This window comes from Benincasa hispida, chromosome 1, assembly GCF_009727055.1.
Source record: "Benincasa hispida cultivar B227 chromosome 1, ASM972705v1, whole genome shotgun sequence".
Taxonomy (NCBI): Eukaryota; Viridiplantae; Streptophyta; class Magnoliopsida; order Cucurbitales; family Cucurbitaceae; genus Benincasa; species Benincasa hispida.
In genome coordinates this window covers 68,764,636-68,791,201 of record NC_052349.1, presented here as the reverse complement: position 1 = coordinate 68,791,201, position 26,566 = coordinate 68,764,636, and the positions used below count along the sequence as shown (strand labels likewise).

General features: G+C 34.8%; 1 protein-coding gene across 1 annotated transcript in view; it reads right to left on the bottom strand.

Annotated features, from left to right (window-relative positions):
- Positions 1 to 3,110: 3,110 nt before the first annotated feature.
- LOC120078818 (probable aldo-keto reductase 1) overlaps positions 3,111 to 26,566 on the bottom strand; it is a 34,057-nt gene continuing 10,601 nt past the window's right edge. Inside the window, exon 4 of the mRNA XM_039033144.1 lies at positions 3,111 to 3,341. Coding sequence (XP_038889072.1) covers positions 3,111 to 3,341 — 231 coding nt within the window. The remainder of the gene's footprint in view (positions 3,342 to 26,566) is intronic.

Sequence of the window (26,566 nt, the reverse complement as noted above, 5' to 3'; positions counted from 1 at the left end):
ACTCGTGTGGGAATATCGCTCACGGTACTTATACTTCTGATAAGGTTGAACAAATTGTTGCTCAAAATATTACTGGTGTTTCTTCTGCCATTGGTAGCTCTTCTATTTTGATCTCCCAGTTTGTTCAAGATTAAAAAGCAAGTGCAAATGATGACTCTATTCCTACTGATGAAAATGTTCGACATAATGATCATGTCCCTACTAACAATGTTACTGGTGGTCCCTCTCTCCCTGAAGAAACTGCTTCTCAAAACCCTAACGTTGATGCTAGTCAGCATGTGTTTGAGAAAGAGATTTCCTCTTATTCTTCTAATGATCATGTTGTGCTTGCTGAACTGGGCAAGCGTAAAAGAAGAAAACGACCACATTGTCACAGAATTTGAGAATTCATAGTTTATAGACTTTTGCAACTTAACCAGTATACATCATGAATTTTTGGCTCCAATCATACCTCAACAAAAAGGTGTTGTGGTACGAAAAAGTTGCATTCTTCAAGAGATAGCTCGAGCCATGTTACATGCTCAGAAATTGTCATTTTACTTTTGGGTTGAAGCTGTTAACACTACATGCCACATTCACAATCGAGTTGCTTAGTGTTCTAGTACCTCCTGCACGAATTATGAAAAATAGGAAAACCAATAGAAAATGTGACTCTAAATGATGAAGGTATATTTATGGGATACTATACTAATAGTCAAGCCTATCGTGTGTACAACATACGTACTCGTTGTGTTATGGAATCAATAAATGTGGTGATTGATGATGCTAAGGATATATCTGTTTCCTTCCCAGAGGAAGAAGAAAAATAGTATACTCCCAGTTGTTCATAAAGCTGCTCAATGAAGGAAATCAAACACGAGGATTTCCATGAGCAGTGGAAGAGATCATTCTAAATTCCATTTGAATTGAATACAAACAAATACAGTCTAAAACAGAAACTAATAGGTCATGCACAAAATGAAATTACAGCATGCTAAACGATGATACAATGGATAGAGGATGCATACCTTTGAAGAATCATTCTTCATGAATCTCTCGATCAATCTGCAAGCATCCAAGAACAACAACTCTTGAACGCATTGACCGGAACAACACGACCACCAACAAAAACACAACGAACACAACCTCCACGAACCCAATCGAGTTCCACCCGATTCATAAACAGAATCGGGACACCACCACAATGGTTAACTTGGTATTCTCGGTGTGAGAATCCAGGAGTTATGGGCTCTGTCTAATCTTGGTTTAAGGAAGAGACTGGAGGACTACGATCGAGCAAGTGGGAGATAAAACATTGTCTATCGTATAGATGATGTGCTCGATCGTTTAGTAAATGCAGCCTATCATATAGACTTAGCCACTCGATCGTTTAGCTACGATCAGCTGAATAAATATCGTATAGTTAAAACTGTACGATCGTTTAGTCTCTGTCAACTATCGCTTAGTGAAACTCTTTCACTTGATAGCTTATCACCGTGAGTTCTTTTCGAATGAAGTAACTTCTAAATTTAGGAAAAAAAATTTCCTTTTATCTCACGGTTACTATAACATCACCAATAACCTTTCACTCAATCGGTTATTAGAGAAAAAGAAATTAATTATCACATAATTAATATATTATAAATAAATATGATAACCAACTTACCACATTATATTTATAACCTATAGTTTTAATATTTCATCTTATGAAACATACAAACCATAGTTCTTTTTCTATTTTATGGTACTTAATGTAAATCAATTTACATTAATTCCTCCACTTGATGTATCTCATACATCACACCAATTATATCATATATAATTGAATTTCCTCTTGTTAATTTGAACACTTCAAACTAACCCCAAGAACTGATTCTCAATTTTAACCCATTGTGCTACCAAGGGGACCTTATGGACCTGTAGCTTGAAACTCCAACGGTTTGTGAATAATTGACTAAACTCTTTATTCACGGGATCCATCATTTGTTAACTACCGAGCATTCTACTAAAGACCGACAACTGCACTCTTCTCATTACAGATATATTTCTGTGTCCATATTAACCAATAAATAGTGCAATGACCTTTCACAGATCACTCGTAAATACAGTTGGGCCAATTTATTATTTTGCCCCTGTAGTTACATCTAACTCCTTAAGTATCACTGATTTCTCTAATGAACAATAAGTCATTGTCCTACTATGACTGGGTTCTCTCTTCCAAAGAGAGGATGTGACCACTATGTTCAAGACCCAGAATCAACCCATAAAGGAGCAATCTATCTATTTACCCCTGCTTTGGGGAAGGATTGAATTTTGTCTTGTGTAACTGAGTTCCCAGCTCCCCAATCAGACAAATCCCCAAAAAGGTAAGCTTGATGAGTTAGCAATCTGGCCACTCTCACCCATACTAATCAAAGGACCGCCCTCAAAGGCAAGAGTTCCCAAAACACTCAGGATTAAGGTCATGTCACCTATGGTCGTTTAAGTAAGATGTAAGTCGTAAGTATCAACGACGTTATATAAAGAGACTAGTCATCTCGTGATCCGGTCTTATATAAACTCTTTGTATAGGACACCCCCTCCTCGCATGTCTCTACATGAATGGTCAAGATCAGACCATCTGTAGTAGTTTACAACACTTGCAAACCTCAACAAAGCGGGTCGTATCCGTGGTGTCACCAGGATAAGGTATCCCTCCTTTATCCTTATACTACAGACCTTTTAAGTTATTACTTAAGGCATGATCCACTTGTATATCTCATATACATGCTTAAGTTTACAAAAAATAACCATGGATATATAATATAATGAAATGAAAATTCCATTATATTTTATATCAAGATACGAGAACATAGATTATTTAAGCATACATTCATTCATATCAATTACAAGTCGAGAAAATTGCACAAAACGATAATACATAAATCAAACAAAAACGACACAACTTGATCACAATCTTTAAACATATTATAGAAGATGAAGAGACCCGATCATGATTTTTGAAAAAGATACATGAGTTACTCCTCTTAAAACATTAAGGGGTAGAAAGTGGTGGACTGTCGGATTGCATCCAAGTGGAAGTATCATCACCATATCTACCACCTTTAACAGAATCAGCCGAAGCATAAGTCTCATTGAGCCATTTCTTGTGGTGTGAGTTTCAATGACAAAGCTCCAATGTTGGAATTAAGATTGGCAATTTTGGTAGTACCAGGAATTGGATACACATCGTTTCCTCTGTGGTGAACCCATGCCAAAGCCAATTGGGATGTGCTGCATCCTTTTCTATTCGCCATTTCACTCACCTTCTCAAATATCTTCTTGTTCTCCTCCAAATTATTAGGTAGGAATCGTGGCAGATTCTGAAGTAAAATAAAGATCATAAACTTTTTTTATTATTATTATTCTATATATGAAAATAGGTAGTTGTTTTAAAGCGCAAAACTGTTGTAAATATTTTTAAATATACCAAAATATCAATGTTTATCACTGATAGACAACGACAGACATCTATAAGTGACAGGGACCTTGCAGATATCTATCACTAATAGCGTGATGCACGAAACCATGACGTTGGAGAGGAAACAAAACCATGACTTTGGAGATGAAGCGAAATCGCGCCATCAGTTTGGAGATGAAGTGAAGCCACGCCACAACTTTGGAGATAAAGCGAACCATGCCAGACATTGGAGATAAAGCAAAATTACGTTAACATTTTGGAGATAAAGTGAAGCCGCGCCATCAGTTTGGAGATGAAGCAAAGCCACGCCACGACTTTGAAGATGAAGCGAACCACGCCAGACTTTGGAGATGAAGCAAAGTTGCGTCATGATTTTGTAGACTGAGTCATTGAAGATGGAGCCAAGCCATGCACACTGACCATGAACTTGAAGATGGAAGTGGAGTCATGCACACTAATCTTAAACTTGAAGATGGAAGCAAAGCCATGCACACCGATCTTGAACTTGAAGATGGAAGTGGGACCATGCACGCCAATCTTAAACTTGAAGATGGAACTAGGATCATGCACGGCAATCTTGAACTTGAAGATGGAGAAACATCAATGGAGCCTCTAAACTTGAAGATGGAGAAACATCGATGAGAGACCTTCACATTTGAGTTTGACAAAGCATCAGCAAATCCTCCGCATTTGAGTTTGACGAAGCATTGGCGAATCCTCTGTACTTGAGCTTGAAGAACTGGTGAATCCTCCGCATTTGAGCTTGAAGTATCGACGAATCCTCTGCACTTGAGTTTGACAAAGCATCGATGAATCTTCACATTGAGCTCGACTTTGCAACTTTGAGCATGAAGATGGCATTACAAATCCTCCAGACTTGAGCATGAAGATGAAGCATTGATGAAGCCTCTAAACTTGAAGATGAAGAAGCATCGATGAAGCCTTTAAACTTGAAGATTGAAGATCATCGACGAAGCCTCTGAACTTGAAGATGGAGGAGCATCCAAATTTGATTTTAAAGAGGAAGCGAAGCGCGTTCCAAGTGTGTGCCTTTTATTTATTGTGCTAGCTCATTACAAGGGATGAACATCTTCAATCCATTGTATTGCCCCCAATAAGGATGAACATCTTCAACCCGAAGTGTCATTCTTTAACGGGGATGATCAACATCAATCTTGTAGTATCATACTTAGGTGGTTGTTGTACCTTTTTTAATGAACTAAACTTAAATTTCTTTAAGTTGCCTTCATACCGTTAAAGAAAGGGATCAAATCATGATGTAGTTCAAGTTTTTTTTTTCTATTTTTTTACTAGACTAAACTTGAGTTTCTTTCAAGCTGCCTACATACTCTTCATAGGGATCAAGTCATAATGTAGTTCAAAAAGAATGTTTTTTTTTTATGTGTGACTGAACTTAAATTTCTCTAAGTTGCCTACGTACCCTTTATAATGATAGGGATCAAGTCATAACGTAGTTCGTATAAAGATTTTTTTTTTTTTTTGGTTCCATTCACATTTTAAGCTCATGCGGGCCAGGAGCATCATGCAGTTTAGGCTTTTGCGATGAGAAGCTTCTTCATTTAAATTTTAGAAGCACTTATTTCATAATGGCTTTGATCATCCTCTTTATTTGTAGGATTCGTCAATATGATGAGTCTTGGCTTCACTATCAAGGAATCTTCTGTACTTTTATCAACAGAAAATTTCCTCTTCATGCGTGAAGGGACAGGACTGTGAATCCTTTTTTCATTGTTTTCTTCATGGAATGACGTCGCCTTCAAGATTTTCATCCTTCCTTTATGTTGATCGCTTATTGTCTTGAGACGATCAAAAGAAGATGCTGAAGGTCAATCTTTCTTTGATGTGGATATACTTAGCCTTTTGAAGGCTGAAGTTCGAGTAGAAGTAGTTGTTGGCCATTGGACTTCTTCTCCTACTGTGGCCATACACAGTCTTTGAAAGACTGAAGATCGAGCACTTGAAGGCTTAATACGATCGAGGATAGAAGTTTTTTGCTTCATTTCTTCTGAGTCGTTAACTTTTTCGATAGTTATATGATTGTTGTCGACTTCCACTATGTCAACAGTGTGACATGCAATAACTTCTGATACTTTCTCTGGATGATTACTGAGAAAGCTTCTTAGGAGAAATTCTACCAAAGTTATCGGCCGCTGGAATTGAGGGAAATCCTTGTCTTATTTCTTAGAAGGCTTAGGCTTTCATGTCATCTTTTTGCATTTATTTTTATGAGTCTTGTTCCTTCTTCTATAGCTTCGATAGGAACGCGACTCTTTTTGGGTGGAGTTTGGTTGTCTTCTTTTTCGATGAGTCATAACTATCCACCCCTCGTTGTCATCTTCAACGAGCTCATCTTTCTTTTTGGAATTTGTTTTTTTAATCTCTTGCTGGAACCAAACAACTATAGGCTCGAAGGCTTTGAACTGGATCAGGTTTTACCTTTGAGCATGGAACACAGACAGTGTTGGAACACTTGAAGTTTCCGCTACTATAGCGTGATTTGTCTGAGCTATTTCATCTAAATCTAACTCAATCTTCTTTTCATGAGCCAACATCAGAATTCTTTCCTTTAGCATGAAGCACCTTTCAACTGGGTGACTAATGACCCGATGATACTTGCAGTAGTTAAGATCATCTACTTTTCCTGCTTGTTCTGGCCGCTTGCATTTTGGTAGCTGCATAAGTTGCTTCTCTAGCAGTTGCTCCAACATATATGCCACATCAGAGTCAGGGAATGGATAAACCTTCTCTTGTTTTTCTTTAAGAGTTGGACGATGCTTCTCGCCCTCATTGTGCCTTCTTTCAAATTTTGTTTGTTTTTCTTTGGAGAAAAACTTCTGCGAGGTCACATGAACGACCATAGATTCTTTTGTGGCACTATCCACGATCTTTTCTCGCCCTCATTGTGCCTTCTCTTGTATTTTCTCCCTTCCAAGACTAAAAAATCTTTATTTCCTCTGTTGGCGATACTCAGCTTCATATCATGAGCGCATGTTGCCAACTCCTCAAATGTATGAGGTTTTATCCTTTGTAGGATGTATAGAAGCTCCCAATGCATGGCTTGAGTGCACATCTCCACTGCAGATAATTCAATGAGTCTATCTTTGCAATCCAGACTCTATTCTCTCCGTCGGTTGATATAATCGATGACTGTCTCTCATTTCCACTGTTTGGTGTTTGTCAGCTTCATCACGCTAACAGTGCGCCTTGTACTGTAGAAGCTGTTCAGGAATTCCCTTTCTAGCTATTCCCAACTGTCAATCACTTCTGGCTCAAAATCAGTATACCGATCAAAAGCATTTCCTTTCAAGGTACGGTTGAACTGCTTGACTAGCTGACCTTCTTTGGTTCCTGCATTTTCGCAGGTTTCAATGAAGTGTGCAACATGTTGTTTTGGATTGCCCTTTCCATCGAACTGCTGGAACTTTGGAGGTTGATACCCAGCTGGCATTCTCAGTTTGTCAATTCTCTTGGTGTACGGCTTGGAGTACATAAATGAGGACTGTGATGGTCTTCCGTACCGAGCCCTTATGGAGTTTGTAATCATATCCTGCAACTGTTGAATTGATAGAGTGGCGACAAAGGTAGATTGTTGCGGCTGGCCTTCCTACAAGATAGTCTTTCCTTTATCATTGGCTTTCGTAGTTGAAGATTGACTCGACTCAACAGTATCTCGAGCCTGTAATTCATCTCTCAAAGCAGCAATTTCATGATCTCGCTCTTCTACCGCTTTCATAAGGAGATTTATCTTTATCTTCATCTCTGCCAAGGTCGACTCAGTCATTACGTCAGTCATCATGACAGACACTACATCAAAATGTGATTATCTCTGATAGATCAGTAGCAGAAGCATAATTGTCAAATAAGGGATTTTCTCTAATGATGATTCCGCCTTTAGAAGATTTCATTAGTTGGTCTCAGATTTCCCCCGTGATGACAGAGCTTATGTAAGTGTTTCTTGCGACGGTAGCTATGGATGGAGCTTTCTTTGGTGCCAATTTGTTCGCACGAGATTTCAAGAGAAATTTATTTCGTGAAACTTGAACTTTGTATTTGTATTAATTTTGTGGAAACTGAGTACAATCTCTAATACATAGTATTTTGATGCTTTCAAAATAAACTATAATCTTTAAGCTGGTTGATCTTCTTGAATGATTGGTCTTTGGACTTGCTCATCTTCTTGAATGATCAACTTTTGGGCTTGATGATCTTCTTGGATGATCGACCTTTGGGCTTGTTGATCTTCTTAGATGATCGGCCTTTGGGCTTGTTGATCTTCTTAGACGATTGGCCTTTGGACTTATTGATCTTCCTAGATGATCGACCTTCAGGCTTGTTGATCTTCTTGGATTATCGGCCTTCGGGCTTGTTGATCTTCTTGGATTATCAGCCTTCGGGCTTGTTGATCTTCTTGGATTATCGGCCTTTGGGCTTGTTGATCTTCTTGGATGATTAGCCTTCGAGCTTGTTGATCTTCTTGGATGATCGGCCTTTGGGCTTCTTGATCTTTTTAGAGGATTAGTGTTCACACGAGGCTTCCGGAGAAACTTGTTTCGTGGAGTTAAACTTAAGTTGGTGTTGGTGTTGATTTTGATGTTAATTTGATATGATGTGGTTCGATCTCTAGTGCTTAATCCTCTGATTCTCTCTCAGTTTGGTGGAAGTGCTTGACTTGAAGAAGAAAAACATCGAGCGTTCTTAAAGTAGAAGTCTTGGAAGAGTGTTTGTGTCTTCAAGGGTCTTCTGTCTTCTAAGGAGTGCAACTTGAGTCATGGAAGTCTTCTGCTTGTTGATGAATTCTCTCTAGGTTCTCTTAATGTAGAATTGCTTGTATCTTCAAAGGACTTCAATTTTCATAATGCTTGTATCTTCAAAGGACGTCAGTCTTCAGAATGCTTGTATCTTCAAAGGACTTCAGTCTTCAGAATGCTTGTATCTTGGAAGGACTTCAATCTTCAGGCGTGGTCAGCTTCAGGAGTCGAGGAGTCTTCTGATTGTATAGAATTACCTATAAGCTCTCTAGAGTATAGAATTGTTGATCTCTCCAAATGAGGAGAGTTTCTCTATTTATAGAGTTCACAGGTAGGCTTGGGCCTGGTTGATCCATAGGCCTGGCCTTTGGGCCCAATTAATTGGACTTGGGCTTAATTGGTCCATAGGTCTGGCCTTTGGGTCTAATTAATCAGATTTAGGCCTGATTTGACATTTGAGTCAAATTCAACCTATTTTTGAGCTTAGGTTGACTTTGACCCAAATAATAATATCAAATTCGGCCAAATTAATCTTATCTGATTCAATGGTCATGATAAAATCACGTGGCGTCATCAAAATTTGTCTTCAACTTCACTTTAGGACATATATCAACTCCTAATTGAGCCCAAATTTAATGATTTGGAATTTCGTTATTAATTTAGTACATGACGTGGCAACTTGTGATTGGTCCAAAATTTCTCATTCAACAACTACCAAAGCATAAGCTTCAGGTTCAACCATGTCTTATGGTGTAATTTTCAATGCTAAAGTGCCTTAAATGTTTGATGCAAGCTTAAGATTTTGAAGCTTAGTGGTTGCAGGAATTGGAACCACATCAGTCCCTTGGTGATGAACCCATGCTAAAGCTAGTTGAGATGTGGTGCATCCTTTTCTAGTTGCTAATTCCCTAACCTTTTCGATTATGGGCTTGTTGTGCTCCATATTCTCACGGTAAAAACGTAGACTCTCAAATATATATATGTATCTTTTTTAAGTAAATGTTAGAGGTGGGAGGATTTAAACCACGAACCTTTTGGTCCTCAATACATGCAGATGCTAGTAAATTAAGGTGTCACTCCCAAACATATTATGCCTCTAAGAAAAGGAAAAATAATTTAGCATATATACATATAATATATGTGTATCATCTTTCTAGAGTAATTGCAATGAGTAAGAGTTATAGGTTTAATAAATGATGTATATAAAAGCATTCCTAAAGAAAGTAAATCTTAACTGTTTTTTGTGCAGGGTAAAACAAATTGAGATTAAATCAGTTAAAATCATTTCTAAAGTACTTCATTTCACGTTTGTTTTAAAATTAGTTTCTTAACCAACTTTTGGGTTCTCCTAAAATCAAATCCAGTTTAGATTATTTTTAAATATTAAAATTTATTATTTAAAATTAAGATTTATTTCATATGTTTATTTTTTTTCTCACCTATCAAATCTATATCTTTTGATTTTAAAACAATTTTTTTTAAAATAAAGCTATTTCTCTTAATATTTAAAAGTTAATTAAACAAAATATATCATTAAATAATTATTTAAAATTATATATTATAAAAAAAATAAAAATTTTAATAATAGGTATGTTTTAGCTATTATATCTAGAACAAGATAATTTAGTAGTTATTTACCAAACACTAATACCTATTTTTTCAGGCTTCAAGCTTAAATTTACCAAACATTAATTTATTTCATTTCACAACTGATTTTTCTAACAGTAAAATTTCCAATAATAATTTTCAAAACTACAACAATTCCAAATGAAAACATAATCTACCATGGATAAAGTCAAGAGTTGGATTTAAGTTTTTCTACATCTACGAATTCTTTTGTATTGTACTATATCTGTTAATATTTTGGATATAATTGTTATATTTACGTGTAATTGCTCAATTTTATCTTAAACGTTAATTACGACTTACTTTATTAAATTTGCATTCTAAACTTAGATGAAGGAGGTTGTAATAATGTAATCTTAACCTAAAATTTGAAAAGGTGTTAAGTTTTCATTTGAATAAAAATAAGTTTTAAAAAAAGTATTCGACAAATCTTAACCTTTCTGGAGACATCATCAGTTAAATCTTCAATAATCTTTGCACCAGATGATAAAAAAATAACCCTTCCAAGAGGACTATATGCTACCAATTCCAATGCCTAACTCCCTGAGGAACACATATACACACACCAAAAGGGATCCCACAACAAAATATTCATCAAATCAAATATAATATTGAAATCACGAAGTTTCATTTGATAATCATTTAATTTTTATTTTTGAAAATTAAATATATTTTGTTTCTCAATTTATTTTCATGATTTTTCATCTTTCTTGAGTAATAGAATTGGATTCTTAACCAAATTCTAAAAGTAAAAGGAAAAGAATTTTTTTTTTAAAAAAAGTTAAGATTTCAAAACTCTCGTGAATTTCTTCAAATATTGATAGAAATTAAATAATACAGTGAGAAATTTAGGGGTAGAATGAGGTATTTATAGGCTTAATTTTCAAAAGCAAAGCTTTGTTTGATAACTATTTGGTTTTTTTTTTTTAATTAAGCTTATAAACACTTATTTCGTCTCTAAATTTCTTGATTTGTTGTCTACTTTTTACTAATGTTTTCAACAATCAAGCTAAAATTTGAAAACGAAAAAAGATAATTTATGTGCTTTAGAATTTAGTTAATAATTCAACTATTATACTTAAGAAAGATGTAAATGATGGTAAATGATGGTAAGAAATTTAGAGAAAATAAATTAATTAATTTTCAAAAATTAGAAAACAAAATAATTTTCGAAGGAAGTCCGAATGATTAGCAAACATACTTGCAAGTAGGAACGATATGTTGTTCCACATCTTTAGCCCACAAAGACCATTCAATTTGGACGGCTGAGATTGGATGAACTGCATGAGCTCTTCGAATGGTAGAGGTTGAAGCTTTAGATAAACCTATGTATTTTATTTTCCTTTATGGATTGTTTGGAGCATTGAATTCAGATGTGATGTTTGGAATTCATATGTCTATAGAGTTCATATATTTGTGGAGTTTATATGTCTGTATTTGAAGTGCAGAGTTATTTAGTCTTAGTTCATATGTCTATGTTTGGGGTATAGAGTTGAGTTCATATGTATGTGTATCTGATGCAGTTTTTTTAATTTTAAATAATATACTTTTATGATTACTATTTTTGTTTTAATTTTTTTTTATTCAATAATTCTACCCATATTTGTTTGAACAAAATATGGATAGTATTTTTTTTCTTTTAATTTTTAGAACTTTTCTTTCTTTATTTATTTTTTGACAATGAACAACGATTAACCCATTACATTTCTTGTAGAAATATGGTAAAATAAAATGAGAAACTAAAACGAAATCAAAACTTTCTTGTCAATTTTTCTCAATGAATTTCATAATCATCTTCTTCTTTTTTTCTTCTTCTTATTGTTGTTCTATATTTTTACTGTCATGTATATTTTTAATTAAATCTCCCTCATCATCGCAACAACCAATGGAATGTTACCACATTTTTTCAACGGTTTCATTTTCATTTCCTCTAGATTTAGAGGATCATTAGAAAATAAATCTCTATTTTTCATTAATTCTTGTTGGAAAATGTCTCAGGATTTTTTTTTTTCATTTTATGGTTGTTTTTTGTTTTATATTACATACTTTTCAACTACATACATACTTTTCGTATAAATATTCTTAATACTCATTTGATATTTGAATTCATTACGTATAAATATTGCACTTAATGTAGACAAAATAATATTTTTTATATAATCAACAACCCTCCAACATACTTTAACAATCATAAGTCCTATAGTAGTCAGAAGTAGTTGTCGAAGATGATTATCGAAGATGATTTTTCTGTAGTTTGCAACCAGAGGTGGTTGTTAGAGCCTTAAGTTGGTCACGTGAAGGTGTATTGGAGTTGGTTTTCGAAGTTCGTCATCGGATGTAGTTTTCAAATCTCGGAGTTGAGCGGGCAAGAGTGGTCATTGAAGTTGATCGTCAAATATGATTTTTGCTAAAGATTGTAGTCGGAGGTGACTGTAGAAGCCCAAAGTTAGTTGCATAGAGGTGGTATTAGAGTTGGTTGTCGGAGTTTTTCGTCGAAGGTGGTTGTTGAAGTCTTGAGTTGGTCATCAGAGTTCCTCGCTCAAAGGTGATCATCGAAGGTGATTTTCATCGGAGTTTGTAGTCAGAGGTGGTTGTCAGAGCCTACAAAGATGGTTGTCGGAGTTGGTCATTGGAGTTTGGAGCCAATTGGTCATCGAAGTTGGTAGCGTAAAGATGGTCATCGGAGTTGGTGATGCGTTGTGAATATGATGAAATAATGGTGTATATTGCGATGGTGGTGTATGCATTGTGCATACAAGTCTTCCTAGAAAGATCCAGGTATAAATCCTACTAGGTTGCCTGGTAAGCCCAGGGTCGAACACAGGGACTATAGAGACAGTATGCAACGGTGATTTCAGATTTCTTTGTGGTGACAAATAAAATAATGAGTTAGTTGGTATGTTTGTTTAAGATTTAGATTCTATGCGGCGGAATTGAGAAAAGAGTTAATAACAACGAAAGTTACAATGAGTATACGGGGGAACGGGTTGAGAGGGGTTTAGCTAACACTTCCTAAGATTGCGTTCATGTTATGCGATCATGTTACACACATACAACAGCAGGTCATCTCTCAATGCAAATGCTATAGATCCTATTTTTAGGACACATGCGATGTATGCGATGATGTCTATAGAACTTACGTCTAAGCCTCTATTCTTGTTTATGCGATGATGAATGACACACACATACATAAGGCAACTGCATACTACCATAACCTATTTTTAGGGTGCATGCAATGCATGTTAGCAAACAGAACTTATCTCTAAGTCTCTATCTCTTGCTTATGTGGTTCTAATCTAACTTTCTCAAGCCTAGATTCTAACTTAGCTCTCTCAAGTCTAGGTTCTTTCTTTAGACTCTCTCTCGAGTAGCTCTAAAAAGGTGATGGACGCATACATAAGACAAGATGATCACATAAAATGAAGATCTTGGGTCATGCTAGCTAAGTGCTTCTCAACCCATTCGGAAGTTTAGTTACTCATGCGTAATGTGAGGAGAGTGAACAGATGTAGAAATGAAAGTTCCATTCTATAAATGAAATCAGAATATAGATGACAATGGGAAATAAGGATAGGGAGCCTGGTAGCAATGTCTTGCTTCCGAAGGCTTTTACACTGCGTTTTTCTCTACTCTGCCCAAAGGAATATTCTTGCTTTCGCAAGAGTCGGCCCTCTCTCCATTCTCAATGCTTCCCAACACTCTCTCGAGCTGACTAAGAATGATCTTCCGGCGTCTTCTCTCTTCACTCGCCTCTGCCTTCTAAGTGTAAGAAAACTATGAACAATGGCTACTATCTGCTGTATGGCGAACTCTCTATATGGCTAACCTCCTTTTTCAATGGTGGCCTTCGGTATTTATAGTGGTGAAGAAGCTTTTCTCTCAAATGATTGCACTAATGGGATGTCATTAAATCTCTGTCTAATGCGCCAATTAATTGTCACCGAAAAGTTAAATGTACTTGCTACAGTGTGTCGTTAACGGCTTGTCAACTAAATTCGGATTCGACTATCATCAGCTTTCTGCCCCATCGTGATTTATTAAGCTTTCACCTCGATGCGCTGTCTCTATGCGGCCACCTTCTTGAGCAGATCTTCGCGAACGCATACGATCGCATAGCCTTGCGGTCGCAATCTTTTAATGCGCTCGGACGCTGAATTCTTTGGATCGCAATTCTGCCTTGCCCCAATGCATTTTCCTGCATAAAATACGTAAATTAGCTGCTTTAATGCGATTGCAATGTTCTAAACTTAATGCTTTTGGACATGATTTTACATATTTTTACCGTTGCAATCCTACATTGTTTTATATCTTTGCGTTGTAATGACGTGCATTTATGTCCGTTATCAGTTGGGTCATTGAAGGTGGTTGTGGGAGTTGGTCGTGCGAAGTTTGTTGGAGCTTGGAGTTGGTCGTCGGAGTTGTCATCAGAGGTGGTTTTTGAAGTCCAAATTTCATCGATGGAATTGTCATCGAAGGTGGTTGTCAGAGTCCATAGTTGGTCGCCAGAGTTGCCATTGGAGGTGGTTGTCGTAGTCTGGAGTTGGTCGCCGGAGATGTCATCAGAGGTGATTCTCGGAGCCCGGGGTTAGTTCTCGGAGTGTGACAATGGTCGATGGTTGGATTAATTAAAAACATGGGAAGAAGAGAGAGTTGGGGTGAGTTGATAAAATATACCAACTTAACTTCACCAACATTTAAAGTTGACGAGCCAAACAATGAGTTGATATATTATACCAACTCAACTAAACTCATCTTGGTGAGCCAAACACCCCTTTAATTTCTTCAGCTCCCCAATCTTTCATAAATTCAACAAACCATTATATAAGAAAACAAATTAAAAAAAGGAAAAAAATGAAATAAGTGAAATTCTCAAACATTTATCCCTAGATATGTGGAATATCTTTTTAAGTGTTTAACTAAGTTATCCTTTATATAGTAATTTAACATTACTAAAAATAAAAAGTTCAAATGTTTGACAATCATTCACAATAGATTTTTTTTTTTAAAAAAAAAAAAACAAATCTTTAATATTAGTTTTAAACTGACATTAAAGATAGGCTACAATGTCGGTTTAAAACTGATATTAAAGGTTCCCACTTATTTTTTTAACTTTAATAAAAAAAAATATCTCTTTTTCATTTCACTACTTTTCTTCTCTTTCCTTTCTCACTTCTCTCTAACAAACCCCCTCTTTCCCTTGTCGTCCAGATCTAGTTGTTCGTATATCGGTCCGTCGTGGGATTCAGTTGGAGGTGGGTCGCCGATCATCAAATCTGGCAGTTCAAATCGTCATCTAGCTTGTTCGTCGTGGAGGTAGGTTGCTAGCGTTTAGGTCGTCTGGGTCTTCTAATTTGTAGAGGTCTTTCGATCTTCGTGGTTAGTAGTCTAGAGAGCCTTCCGATCGTCGTGGTTGATAGTTTAGTCATGGGTCTTCCAATCCGTAGAGGTGGGTCGTGGAGGTGGGTCATCAGCGTTCGAATCATCCAGGTCATGGGTTTTTCTGATTTGTAGAGATGGGTCGTCGATGATCATCACCAACTCGTCATGGGTTGTTGTCGTTCAGCTTTATCGTCGTATAATGTTATCATCTTCCAGTGTTGTTATTCGTTGTCCTTCCGATCGCGCAGATCGCCATTCACAACTCGCTCAGATCTAGTCAACCAGTTCTGTCATGGGATTCTTCAGCTCGTTATCCAGCTCGTTCCGATCGTCAGATCTATTTGCTCCATCGTTTTTCTTGTAACATCCCGAATTTCAGGAAAATTTAAGTTAATTATCTAAATTTATTGAGTTTAAATTTTCCTTTCATTTGGAAAATTGGGGTTAAATTGAAATAATTGAAAAACTTTTATTGGGTTAAATTGAAATATAAATTGATTAGATATTCGAATTGATTATCTTCAAAATATTGAATTTTGCTTCCCTTTGATTCTGGATTTTAAGGCCAACTTTAAAAAAAAAAAATTAAAAGAGATAATTAATTTCATGTGGTTTTGAATTGATTTAAATATTTGGAAGGATTTAATTTGTATCAAATTAATGGATCTTATGCCCTTTAATTTTGGTTTTTGAAGCCTAAATTAAGATAATTTGAAAAGTTAATTGATTTCTAAATTTAATAGAATCTTTGGAGATTTTGGAGATATTATGATAAAATATTTTATTTATCTTTTCAAAATTTGGAAAAAATAAAAGAATTGAGATTTTTTCGAAATTAAATAAGAGTGAAAAGAGGTTAAAAATTGGGGAGAAAGCAATTCGATTTTTCAGCGACAGCTTCCACAAAATCAGAGTTTGAACCGTTGGATCGTGCTCAAATTTGGTCAGTCTATTCGAGACATATTGTTTCATTTTGAACGGTTGGATCATTGTTTGAAGCTCTGATTTGTTCGTAATCACTGCTGAATAAAATCTGTAAACTAGAAGTTCCCCTTCTCTCCCACTCTCGCAAACCCTCCTCATGCAAGACCCTTACTACTAGCCGCTAGTCTAAACAATTTATGTTGTCCGATAGCAACACACGATGCCTATCTATGGCAGTTACAAGTCGATGCTCCGTCGGCCGCCATTACCTCAATCTTTGTCGAAATTTTGAGGAAAACCTTAGAAAATTGGTGAAGATCGATTGGCTAATTAAATCGAGTATTAGAATTTGTCTTGGACCAAGCCACAACTTTAGGTTGATTCAAGTGTGCTAAAGAAGTTCTAAGGAGATTTTGCTTTTCGTTTTTTACCAAGTTGAGAATCTTACTACTAGAACTGCCCTAGTGCCCGACAATGATAATTATGATTTATTGAGGATTATTAGTTAGCATGATATTTATGTCTGCCTTCATTAACTAAGGTTTGAAATGACTGGAGTCACGAATTGACAAATATAATTTACTGAGGATATATTGATAGTTTGATGTTTATGTATGCCTTGCTGATATGAGAGTTTAAAAGGCTAGTTGCGCATAGAGATGTTTGAATACTAGTATGATTTGTAGTATATTATTTTTATTGGAGATCCTGTTGAATCTGAGGAGGATGAGATGCATACATATGTTGTAAAGCTATGATGAAGAAATTTATATGTATATTGTAGAATCATGATGATGAGATGTATATGTATGTTATAGAACCATGTTGAAATTGTGATGTCGAGACTGTGATAGTGATTTTATTGATTAGTTAGAATGCCCACCAGTTTGTGTTTCCTTCGAGATTCACCAGATATTGTGTTTCCTTTGGGATTCACCAGTTTGNGATTCACCAGATATTGTGTTTCCTTTGGGATTCACCAGTTTGTATTTCCTTCGGGATTCACCAGTTTTTGTTTCTTTCAGGATTCACCAGATGTTGTATTTCCTTCGGGATTCACCAATTTGTGTTTCCTTTGGGATTCACCAGTTTGCATTTCCTTTGGGATTCACTAGATATTGTGTTTTCTTCGAGATTCACTAGTTTGTGTTTCCTTCGGGATTCACCAGATATTGTGTTTCCTTCGGGATTCATCAGTTTGTGTTTCCTTCAGGATTCACCAGATTGTGTTTCCTTCGGGATTCACCAGAGGTAGTGGGCATATTTAACTACAGTAGGATAGAACTCAGTTTTTCATGTATGCATGTGTCCTATGAAGACTAGGATAGTTTATATGTTCCACCAAATGTAGGCATCTAGAGGACATAGATGCCTAACCTGACCCCAGTGGTGGGGTTACTTACTGAGTATTTTATATTCATTCTTTCTCATATTGTTGCTTCAGGTAAGGGTAAAGATGCACCGGCGATGGACAAGCGGAATTCGTGATCGAGCCACTGAGACTGGTTTTATGCTTCTGCTCATGAGATTTAGATTTCTTTTAATTTTTTTTTAACTCTTAATTTTGATGTTTGAAACTTACTATTAAGAATTATTTTCAGGCTTATTTATTATCATTTACGATTTACGGGTACCCTATTGTTGTTTTTAATATTTTAATTTAATGAAAACCTTTTGCACTTACCTTATTTATTTAGCATTTATTTCACCATAAAAGAGTGTCGTTTTAAGTTCCATACATGCATGTATTTAGTAACGGCCTAACTTAAGTCCTAGGGGGTCGGGTCGTTTACATTTCTGATCAGATCTTTTTGCTTCGCCTATTCTTCAAGCCCTAATCTTCTCTCAGATCTATTCTTTCGAGGTTTCTTTTTACTAATTTTTCCTTATTTGTTCATAATATAATAAAAGTTCTTGATTTCATTTTGTTTTGGGATTAACATAGTATTTTTTTTCCTTCTTTTTACTGATTTTTTTCCTTCTTAGACCTGTTGAGATTCCATCCAAGTTGTTGATTTCATCTTGTATGAATAATGGGTGCACTTATTTCTCTTCCATTTTCCTTTCGATTCGTAAGTTTAATTTCTTTTCTAATCGAAGGAATTTGGTTGTACTGTTCAACGATGTGCTATTTATCTGAATAACAGGAGATTTCCAGCTTGTGTGTGAAGTCTTACGAATGAAAAAATACCATCACTACAGTTTTCGACATTAAGAAGTCTGAGGTAATTAACAAAACTTCATGTAGAATAATTGAACCTTTTGAAAAGGAATAATTTCTTAATCTTGTGTATGTTGCTTTACGTTTTCAGATTCCAACATTTATACATAGAGATATTGAGTTTTGATTTCTAGCTATATATTTTCTCTGATAAACACTTTAAAACTATTTCTAACGGTACTATTTGAGATATATATATTTGATGAACTCTTAGGTTACTATTAATTATAGGATAATATTGCATACATTTTATAGCGATCGATTGATGTTTTAAAGTTACATTACAGGCGCTTTGTTCTCGATTCACTAATGACGAGTTTTTCCAAATGAGATGCAAAGGTACTCTTAAAAACTATTCTGCTTAGTTATACCAAAATATTCATGAATAATTATGGAAGTCAATATAGAAAAACTTATAAATTGAGACCAAAGAAAATGCTACTTCACAATGAAAAATTCTACTAAATGCTAGCTTATTTTTTCTAATATCAGGGAATAAGACGTTTCTTTTCATCATCATGGTTGTCAAAATATTGATAAGATATGGAGAAATGATATTTTATCTTGTTGTGTCTATCTTCGACACTGGTAAGTAATTTGCAGTATATCTTATGTGTCCCCAAGCAAATATTTTTCTATAATAGCAACAACCTTAATTTAACATGAAACATAGAAATAAGGATTTATTTAATTTGTTTCAAAGTCCATTGCTATACATTATATCTATAGAAGTTGTGACCAACATAAGACTTCTTTCCTTTCCTTTCCTTTCCTTTCCTTTCCTTTGTTTTGTACTTCTATTTGGAATTTTCTTAATACTCCTCTTAGGCGAAGTGATTGGAAACTGGGGAGACTTTTGCCATAAAGAAAGTCTTGCAGGACAAACGTTAAGATAATTTGGAATTTTCTCATAAAAATCTTGCAAGACATTTTTTCTTTATTTTTTTCCATCTTCATTCCGACACTAAATTAATGTTTATTAGATCTTCAGGGGGCTAGCTTTCACACTGTTGATGGAGTTTGTCATCGAGATGTAAAGCCTCATAATATTTTGGTATATAACGTATTTGCGTCTTATTATTTGTGAGCTAAGTATTAGTTTCTCTTCTCCTCCTCTTTCATGGGTTCATTTCGATTCTTCGTTCTAACACTTTTAATCTCAAGAGAATAGCTTGGAAGCACTTCGTTGAGTTTTGGAAGCTTCTAGGCTCTAATGGGTTTCCCCGGACCTCATAAGCCCACCAATGGCTTCTCTCCCAGACGGATTTTTCTGTTTTGCATTACTAGCTTCTTCCTGGGTATTTTTGTTGTTGACAGGTATTTTCTTCTATTTTTTTTTTCTTTTTGATCTTGTTTCTTGGGTATATTACATGAAAGACAGAATAGAGTTGGAAACAAATCAAGGAGACGGTATGCTTCTCTAAATATACTTTATTGAAAGTTCAAAAATACTATTGTGATTTTTCTTTGGATCATTAGTGAATGCAATTATCAATATCAAGTCAAACTTATGGGATAAAGAAGAATTGGTAAGGAGATCCATTTGTGCTAGTGGAATACCCTTGGAGTGGATTAAATTGTAGCAATGCAACTACTTCAAGAATCATTTACTTGTAAGTGCAAGTCTTTTATGAAGCTCAAGTCTTTTATGAAGTTTCTTTGTAACTTTTGGATGCCATCAAATTCCTGTTTCCAGAACTAAGTTTTAAGGTCTTGTTGTTCTACTCTAGCTTTAAAATATTGTCATGTTCTTTGGATGTTTAGGGTGAATTTTGCTTATTTCAGATATTTGGAATTTGAAAGTGTTTTAAATTTAAGTTGGTTCTTAATTAGATGTTTGAGGTGAGAACTTATAATAGATATTTGTTTAGTTTACTTCAGTTGCAGTTGGTTAGTTTTTAACAAGTTTTGTTGGATTTGTTTATGAAGTATTGAATATTCGTTTTTTTGAGACTTTTGGTAGTTCTGTTGAGAATAAGTGGTTGTAGAATATTATTGGGAGTGTGTTTCTTTGAACAGGTTCAAGGTAAATTTTTTGTTTTATTATGGTAGAGTTGTTATACTGCCAAAAATTTTCAAAATATAAGAGTAATAAACTTGGTTTCTTGATTGTTTGAGAAACAATTTTGAAACACTTAGGTAAGTAGAATTCTACCCATTGGGGTCTGTTTTCTTGCGTGCTAACATGATCCTTGATTTACTTATTTGTTCAAATTGTTGTTTTTTACTTATTTGTTCAAATTTATTGTTTTATCTACTTTGCAGGTGGGATAATAGTCCCTAGCTCAAGAAATTGACATCAGAAAAGTTGGGATGACATCGTTGAACACTATGCATTTATCTTCAACTTATTTTTAGTAATTTTAACTATTTTATAACTCATTTATTTTGAATATTATTCTTGTGTACAACTTAGCATGTATACTCTACTTGTTCAATGTAGAATATATATATATATATATATATGTATACTTCATAGTTGATAAGTTGGAATTTGTCTTGTAAACCATATGAAGTTGATTTGGATCAAAAAAAAATATAACAAGCACGCATTACAAAGAACATTTTTTTATATTTTTTAAATAAAAAACAATGACGGACATTTTCTGATCCAACACGAGACATATAATGTCGTTTTTAATATTTTGACCGACATTAAAAATGGATTCGACAATGGTATTTAAAAAATGGACAATCATTATGGGCTTTAATGTCGGTTTAAAACTGACATTAAAGGATTTTAATGTCAATTGACAACCGACATTGAATATCATGTTTGACATTAAAGACCTTTTATAATACGATATTCAATGTCAGTTGTCAACCGACATTAAAGCCTTTTAATGTCAATTTTAAACCGACATTAAAACCCAGAATTCTTATAGTGGATGGCTACCATCATCTTCCTCCGACCAACTCCGACCACTACTACAGACGACCACCTCTGGCAACTACCACTATCAACTTTGATAGCAACCACTCTAGACAACCAACTCTAATAACCATTATTTTAAATTATTAGTTTATAATATAATTTTATAATCATCATTTATAATAATTTTACACCAATAAAAAACATTTTTAAAAAACCAAATAAACTTATAATATTTTTGAAAAAAAAATGTTACCAAATAACAATGTTTTTATCTTAAAAATTTTTATGAATTATTTTCAAATATAGAAGAATGAGCTAACTTTTCGACAACTATAACACATTACTGTCTATCAATGATAGACAATAACATGCATTGAAAATTTGTTGTATATTTAAAAAAAAAAAAATTAGTTATTTTAAAATAATTGGTTTTTTTATTGAGAGTGTTTAAATGAAAATTTTTTTGAAAAACACTTTTTTTATAAGTCAATCCGAAACCTACACTAATTTAAATCTCCTATAAACAGCTAAAATGATCTCACCCCACACAAAAACAACATAAAGTTTTCACTTTGTAATTCTAAACTATAACTCTAAACTTTTAACTTCATCAAATCAAGCCTAGACTTAATTTAACTTCATTAGTTTTAACACAAAAAAGAATAGTAAAAACCTCTCTAAATTCATTCATTTAGTAATATTCAATTTTTATTCCAATTTGGTTAATCCAAAAATTAATCTTTTAATAATTTACCAAAATTCACAAATTGTAACAAAAAATTAGCACTTTTCTTCTAAATCTTTTCAATTTTTCTTTCTTGAACAGATTAAAATTGCAATCTTTACATAATCTTAAATCATCAATTGGTCCAAAATCTTTAGATGAAGGTAAACTTAATATAATATCTAACGCTCCCCCTTGAACTTAGGGCATCATGAAACAACTTGCTCTGATACATCTTAAATCATCAATTGACTCAAAAGCTTCTGTGGGTTCAAATATGAAATGAGGAAGAAATAACATTGTTGGGGTTTGAAAACAGGACCTCCTTGGACCATATTCTCTGATACCATGTTAAATCATCGATGGATCAAAAAGATTAAACTAGTAGGTAAAAGTAAATTTAATATAATATCTAACACATAAATTTGAGATGCAATTTAATGATATTGAAAATTTAAAGATGGTAAAAGTTAATGTTTTTTTCTCAAAAACAAAAAAAAAAATGATGAACTAAACGTGAGTTCAATGGGAAGTTTGGTATCGGTCCGATGCTGATAATAGAGATCAATAAACAGTCCACTCCCAAATGTTTCAACCTCCCTTCGCAAAGTCGCCCTCACATACGCCGGATCACCGTTAGCTTCACAATTTTCTGTTTTAAATTTGGATTTTATAGCTTGCTCTCGATTACAGTAAATCTGATTTATTAAAAACATATTTTAGAGTGATTTTTTTAATTCCTCTAATTAATCTGTGACCTTTAGATTAATTGGTTCTGCAATTACAATTTCATACTGAGATTAAAAAAAAAATTATGATATAGTAGTTAAAAGTTGAACGTGATTGGATTAGATAAGATTTTGAGTCCACATGAAATTTTAACATAGTTGTGTAACTAATATAAATATAGCTCAATTATTTCTGTATCTTCAACCAAATGATTAAAAGTTTAAAGTTTGAACCCACATCATGCATATTGTTAAACTCAAACGGAAATGGAAATATGTATATATATTCACTTTAACGTACGAATAAAAAGGTTAACTTCTTTATAAAAATTAAAATAAATAAATAAATCATTTTATCCTCCTTCCCAAAAAAGGTTACTTTAGTCCTTCTTCTCTACTTTTTCTCTCTTTTTCTCCAACTTCTCTCTGACTTCTCTTTCCTTAAACTTCCTTGTCATGCCCTAAGATTTTTAGCTACTCTTGAATATTTTCTCATATTTATAGTAAGTTTTTATGATTTTTTTTTGTTATTGATTTTTTTAATTCTCTACTCTTATTCTTGTGTTGATGTTGGGTTGAGTTAGGACAATTTTTCTTCTCTTCTGTATGAAACTTCCAAATTTGAAATGTATATTCCCAAATTAATTTTATATTTGTTTTAGGGTGATTTTTAAAATGTTTTAGCAAATTTTTTTATTACTTTTTTTATCTCGCAAACATATCGCATCTTCTAAACTTCAAATGTCCACTCCCAAATCAATTATATACTTCTTTTAGGTGATTTGAGGTAGTTTTACACTTGTTTTATTGAGTTATTTTGGCTACTTTTTCTTTTATATCACAACTTCTCGCAAACATATTCAAGGAAATCGAACACGAGGATTTTCATGAGCAGCGGAAAGATCATTCCAAATTACAATCATATATGAACTTTACAATTACAATTATAAACAAAAATAAACGATTATGCATTAATTACAGAAATTACAACATGATAATACAAGATATCAAGGACATAAGCTACACACTTTTGTAGACTCGTCGCCAAGCTCCTTGATCACGAACGCTGATCACAGCAACACCCGAACGCTCATCTAACACTACCGCTGAAGGAAATCGGAAGCGAGATTTCTATGAGCAACGGAACAAGATTATTCCATTACAATCATGAATAAACAATGCATTTGCAGTCGACTTCAAAACAAACAGTTATACAATTCAAATGCAGAAATTACAACATGAACAATACAAATGCATAAAGAGATCAAACTCTACGCACAATGGCAGAAGTGTCTCCACGCTCCGTTGCGCACGAATGCTCGAACAACAGCAACCTCGAACGCCCGATTTACACAATCGCAACACCACAACGAACACAGCATGAACACTTCGCGCTCGTCCTCAATGAACTCCTCGGTCACGAACTCTTCAGCAACACGAACGACCTCCACAGCACCACGAATGGCCTCCAAAAAACCTTGACGGTGTCGAGTTGAGTCTGACACCACCAACAAGGCAACCTTGGTATTCTCAGTGTAGAATCCAGAGGGTGGGCTCTATTTGAACTTGGTATAAGGTAGATGGAGGAGGAAATACCGATTGTGTACACGACTGGGCAAGTGGGAGATGACAGAGACCTATCGTATAGGTCGATGCCCAATTGTTTAGATAAAGCTAAGCGGTCGTCTAGCAAAAGCTAAGCGATCGTCTAGCAAAAGCTATGCGATCATTTAGCTCATCGTTTAGCTCGGTCTGTCACCTACAAACTCTACACAATCATTTACATTGGACCAACGATCGTCTAGCAAAACTATGCAATCGTTTAGTAAATACTGCACAATCGTTTAGCTCGTCCAGCCGTCGTTTAGTAAATTCGTATTTACTTGACGACTTCGTGAGTTTCTTTTTCGCGGAGAGAAAACTCAAAACACTTTTTAGCATTTGTAAAACTTCTCTATTTTAAAATAGGAAAACCATTTTCCTTTTAAATTACGATTACCATGATTCAATAACTACCCACTACTTTGGTTATTTAAAAGAAAAAAAATTAATTATCCAATAATTAATATTATTATAAACATAAATGATAACCAACTTATCATACTATAATTATAACCTATAGTTTTAATATTCATCTCATGAAACATATAAACCATGGTTCTTTTTCTATTCCATGGTACTTCATGTAAATCTCATTTACATCAATCATCCACTAGATGTATCTCATACATCATACCGATTATATCATATATAATCAAAATACCTCTTGTCAATTTGAACATTTCAAATCAACACCAAGAACTGATCCTCAACTGAATCCATTGAGCTATCAAGGGGACCTCATGAACCTGTAGCTCGAAGCTCCAACGCTACGTGAATAACTGACTAAACTCTTTAGTCACGGGATCCACCATCCGTTAACTGCCAGACACTCCACTAAAAATCGATAGCTGAACTCTCCTTGCCAAAGATATATTATATGTCCATCTTAACTAATAAGCAGTGCGACAACCCTTCACAGATCACTCGTAAGTACAGCTGGGCCAATAACCGGTATGCCCCTGTAATTACATCTTTTTCATTAAGTACCACTAATCCCTCTAATGAACATAAGTCAGTTCTACAATGACTGTGTCTTCTCTTCCAAAGAAAAGTTGTGGTCACTATGTTCAAGCCCCGAAATCAGCCCTTAAGTGAGCAGTCTCTCTACTTATCCCTGGTTCGTGAAAGGAGTGAATTTCATATTTTGGATTGAGTTCATAGCTCCCAGATCAGACAAGCCCCAAAAAGGTAGGCATGTTGAGTTGGCAATCTGGCCACTCTCACCCATACTAATCAAAGGACCGCCCTCAAAGGCAAGAGTTTCCAAAACCTGTCTCTTATACACATCTAGATGTGTATAAGAGACAGCACCCATACTAATCAAAGGACCGCCCTCAAAGGCAAAAGTTTCCAAAACACTCAGGATCGAGGTCATGTCATCTATGGTCGTTTAGGTGAGATGAAAGTCTCTTGTATCAACGGCGTTATATACAGAGTTTAGTCATCTCGTGGTTCAAGTCTTATACAAACTCGGACACCCCCGCTCCACGTCTCCACATGAATGGTCAGGATCTACCATCTGTAGTAGTTTATAACACTTGAAAACTTCTACAAAATGGGTCGTATCCATAATGTCACCAGGATCAGGTATCCTATCTTAATCCTTATATTACAGACCTATTTAGGTTATCACTTAAGGCATGATCCACTTGTATATCACATATACATGCTTAAGTTCACATGAGATAACCAGGGAGCTTTGTTTATTGGATATGAGTAAATTCCAAAATTAAATAACACTTATTTTATTTATTAAAAATGTGTATCTTTACAAAACAACGAGACTCCGGGAGAATTAGGGCACCAATCCGAACAATCTCCCACTTGTCCTAATGACTCAGAAGACGAATGTACAATACAATATAAAAATGTACAATATACAATAAACTAGGGCATACCTCAGTATTATCTCTCACTTGCCCTAAACAAGATGTCGCATGTCCCGCAAACCCAGACTCTCTAGGTGACCCTCGAACACTTTAGCCGTAAAGGCTTTTGTAAAGGGATCAACAACGTTGTATCCTGTAAAGATCAGATCCTTATGTCCATACACAAGCAAGTAGTCTTTCGTTCTCCGAAGATACTTGAGGATCGTTTTGACCGCCGTCTAGTGATCAAATCCTGGATTGGACTGATATTGACTGATAATCTCTACTGCATAGCAAATCGGGTCGAGTACACAACATTGCATACATCAAGCTTCCTACAGCTAAAGCATAGGGAATCCGTCTCATCTCCTCAACTTCTTGAGCTGTCTTAGGACATTGATCCTTAGACAG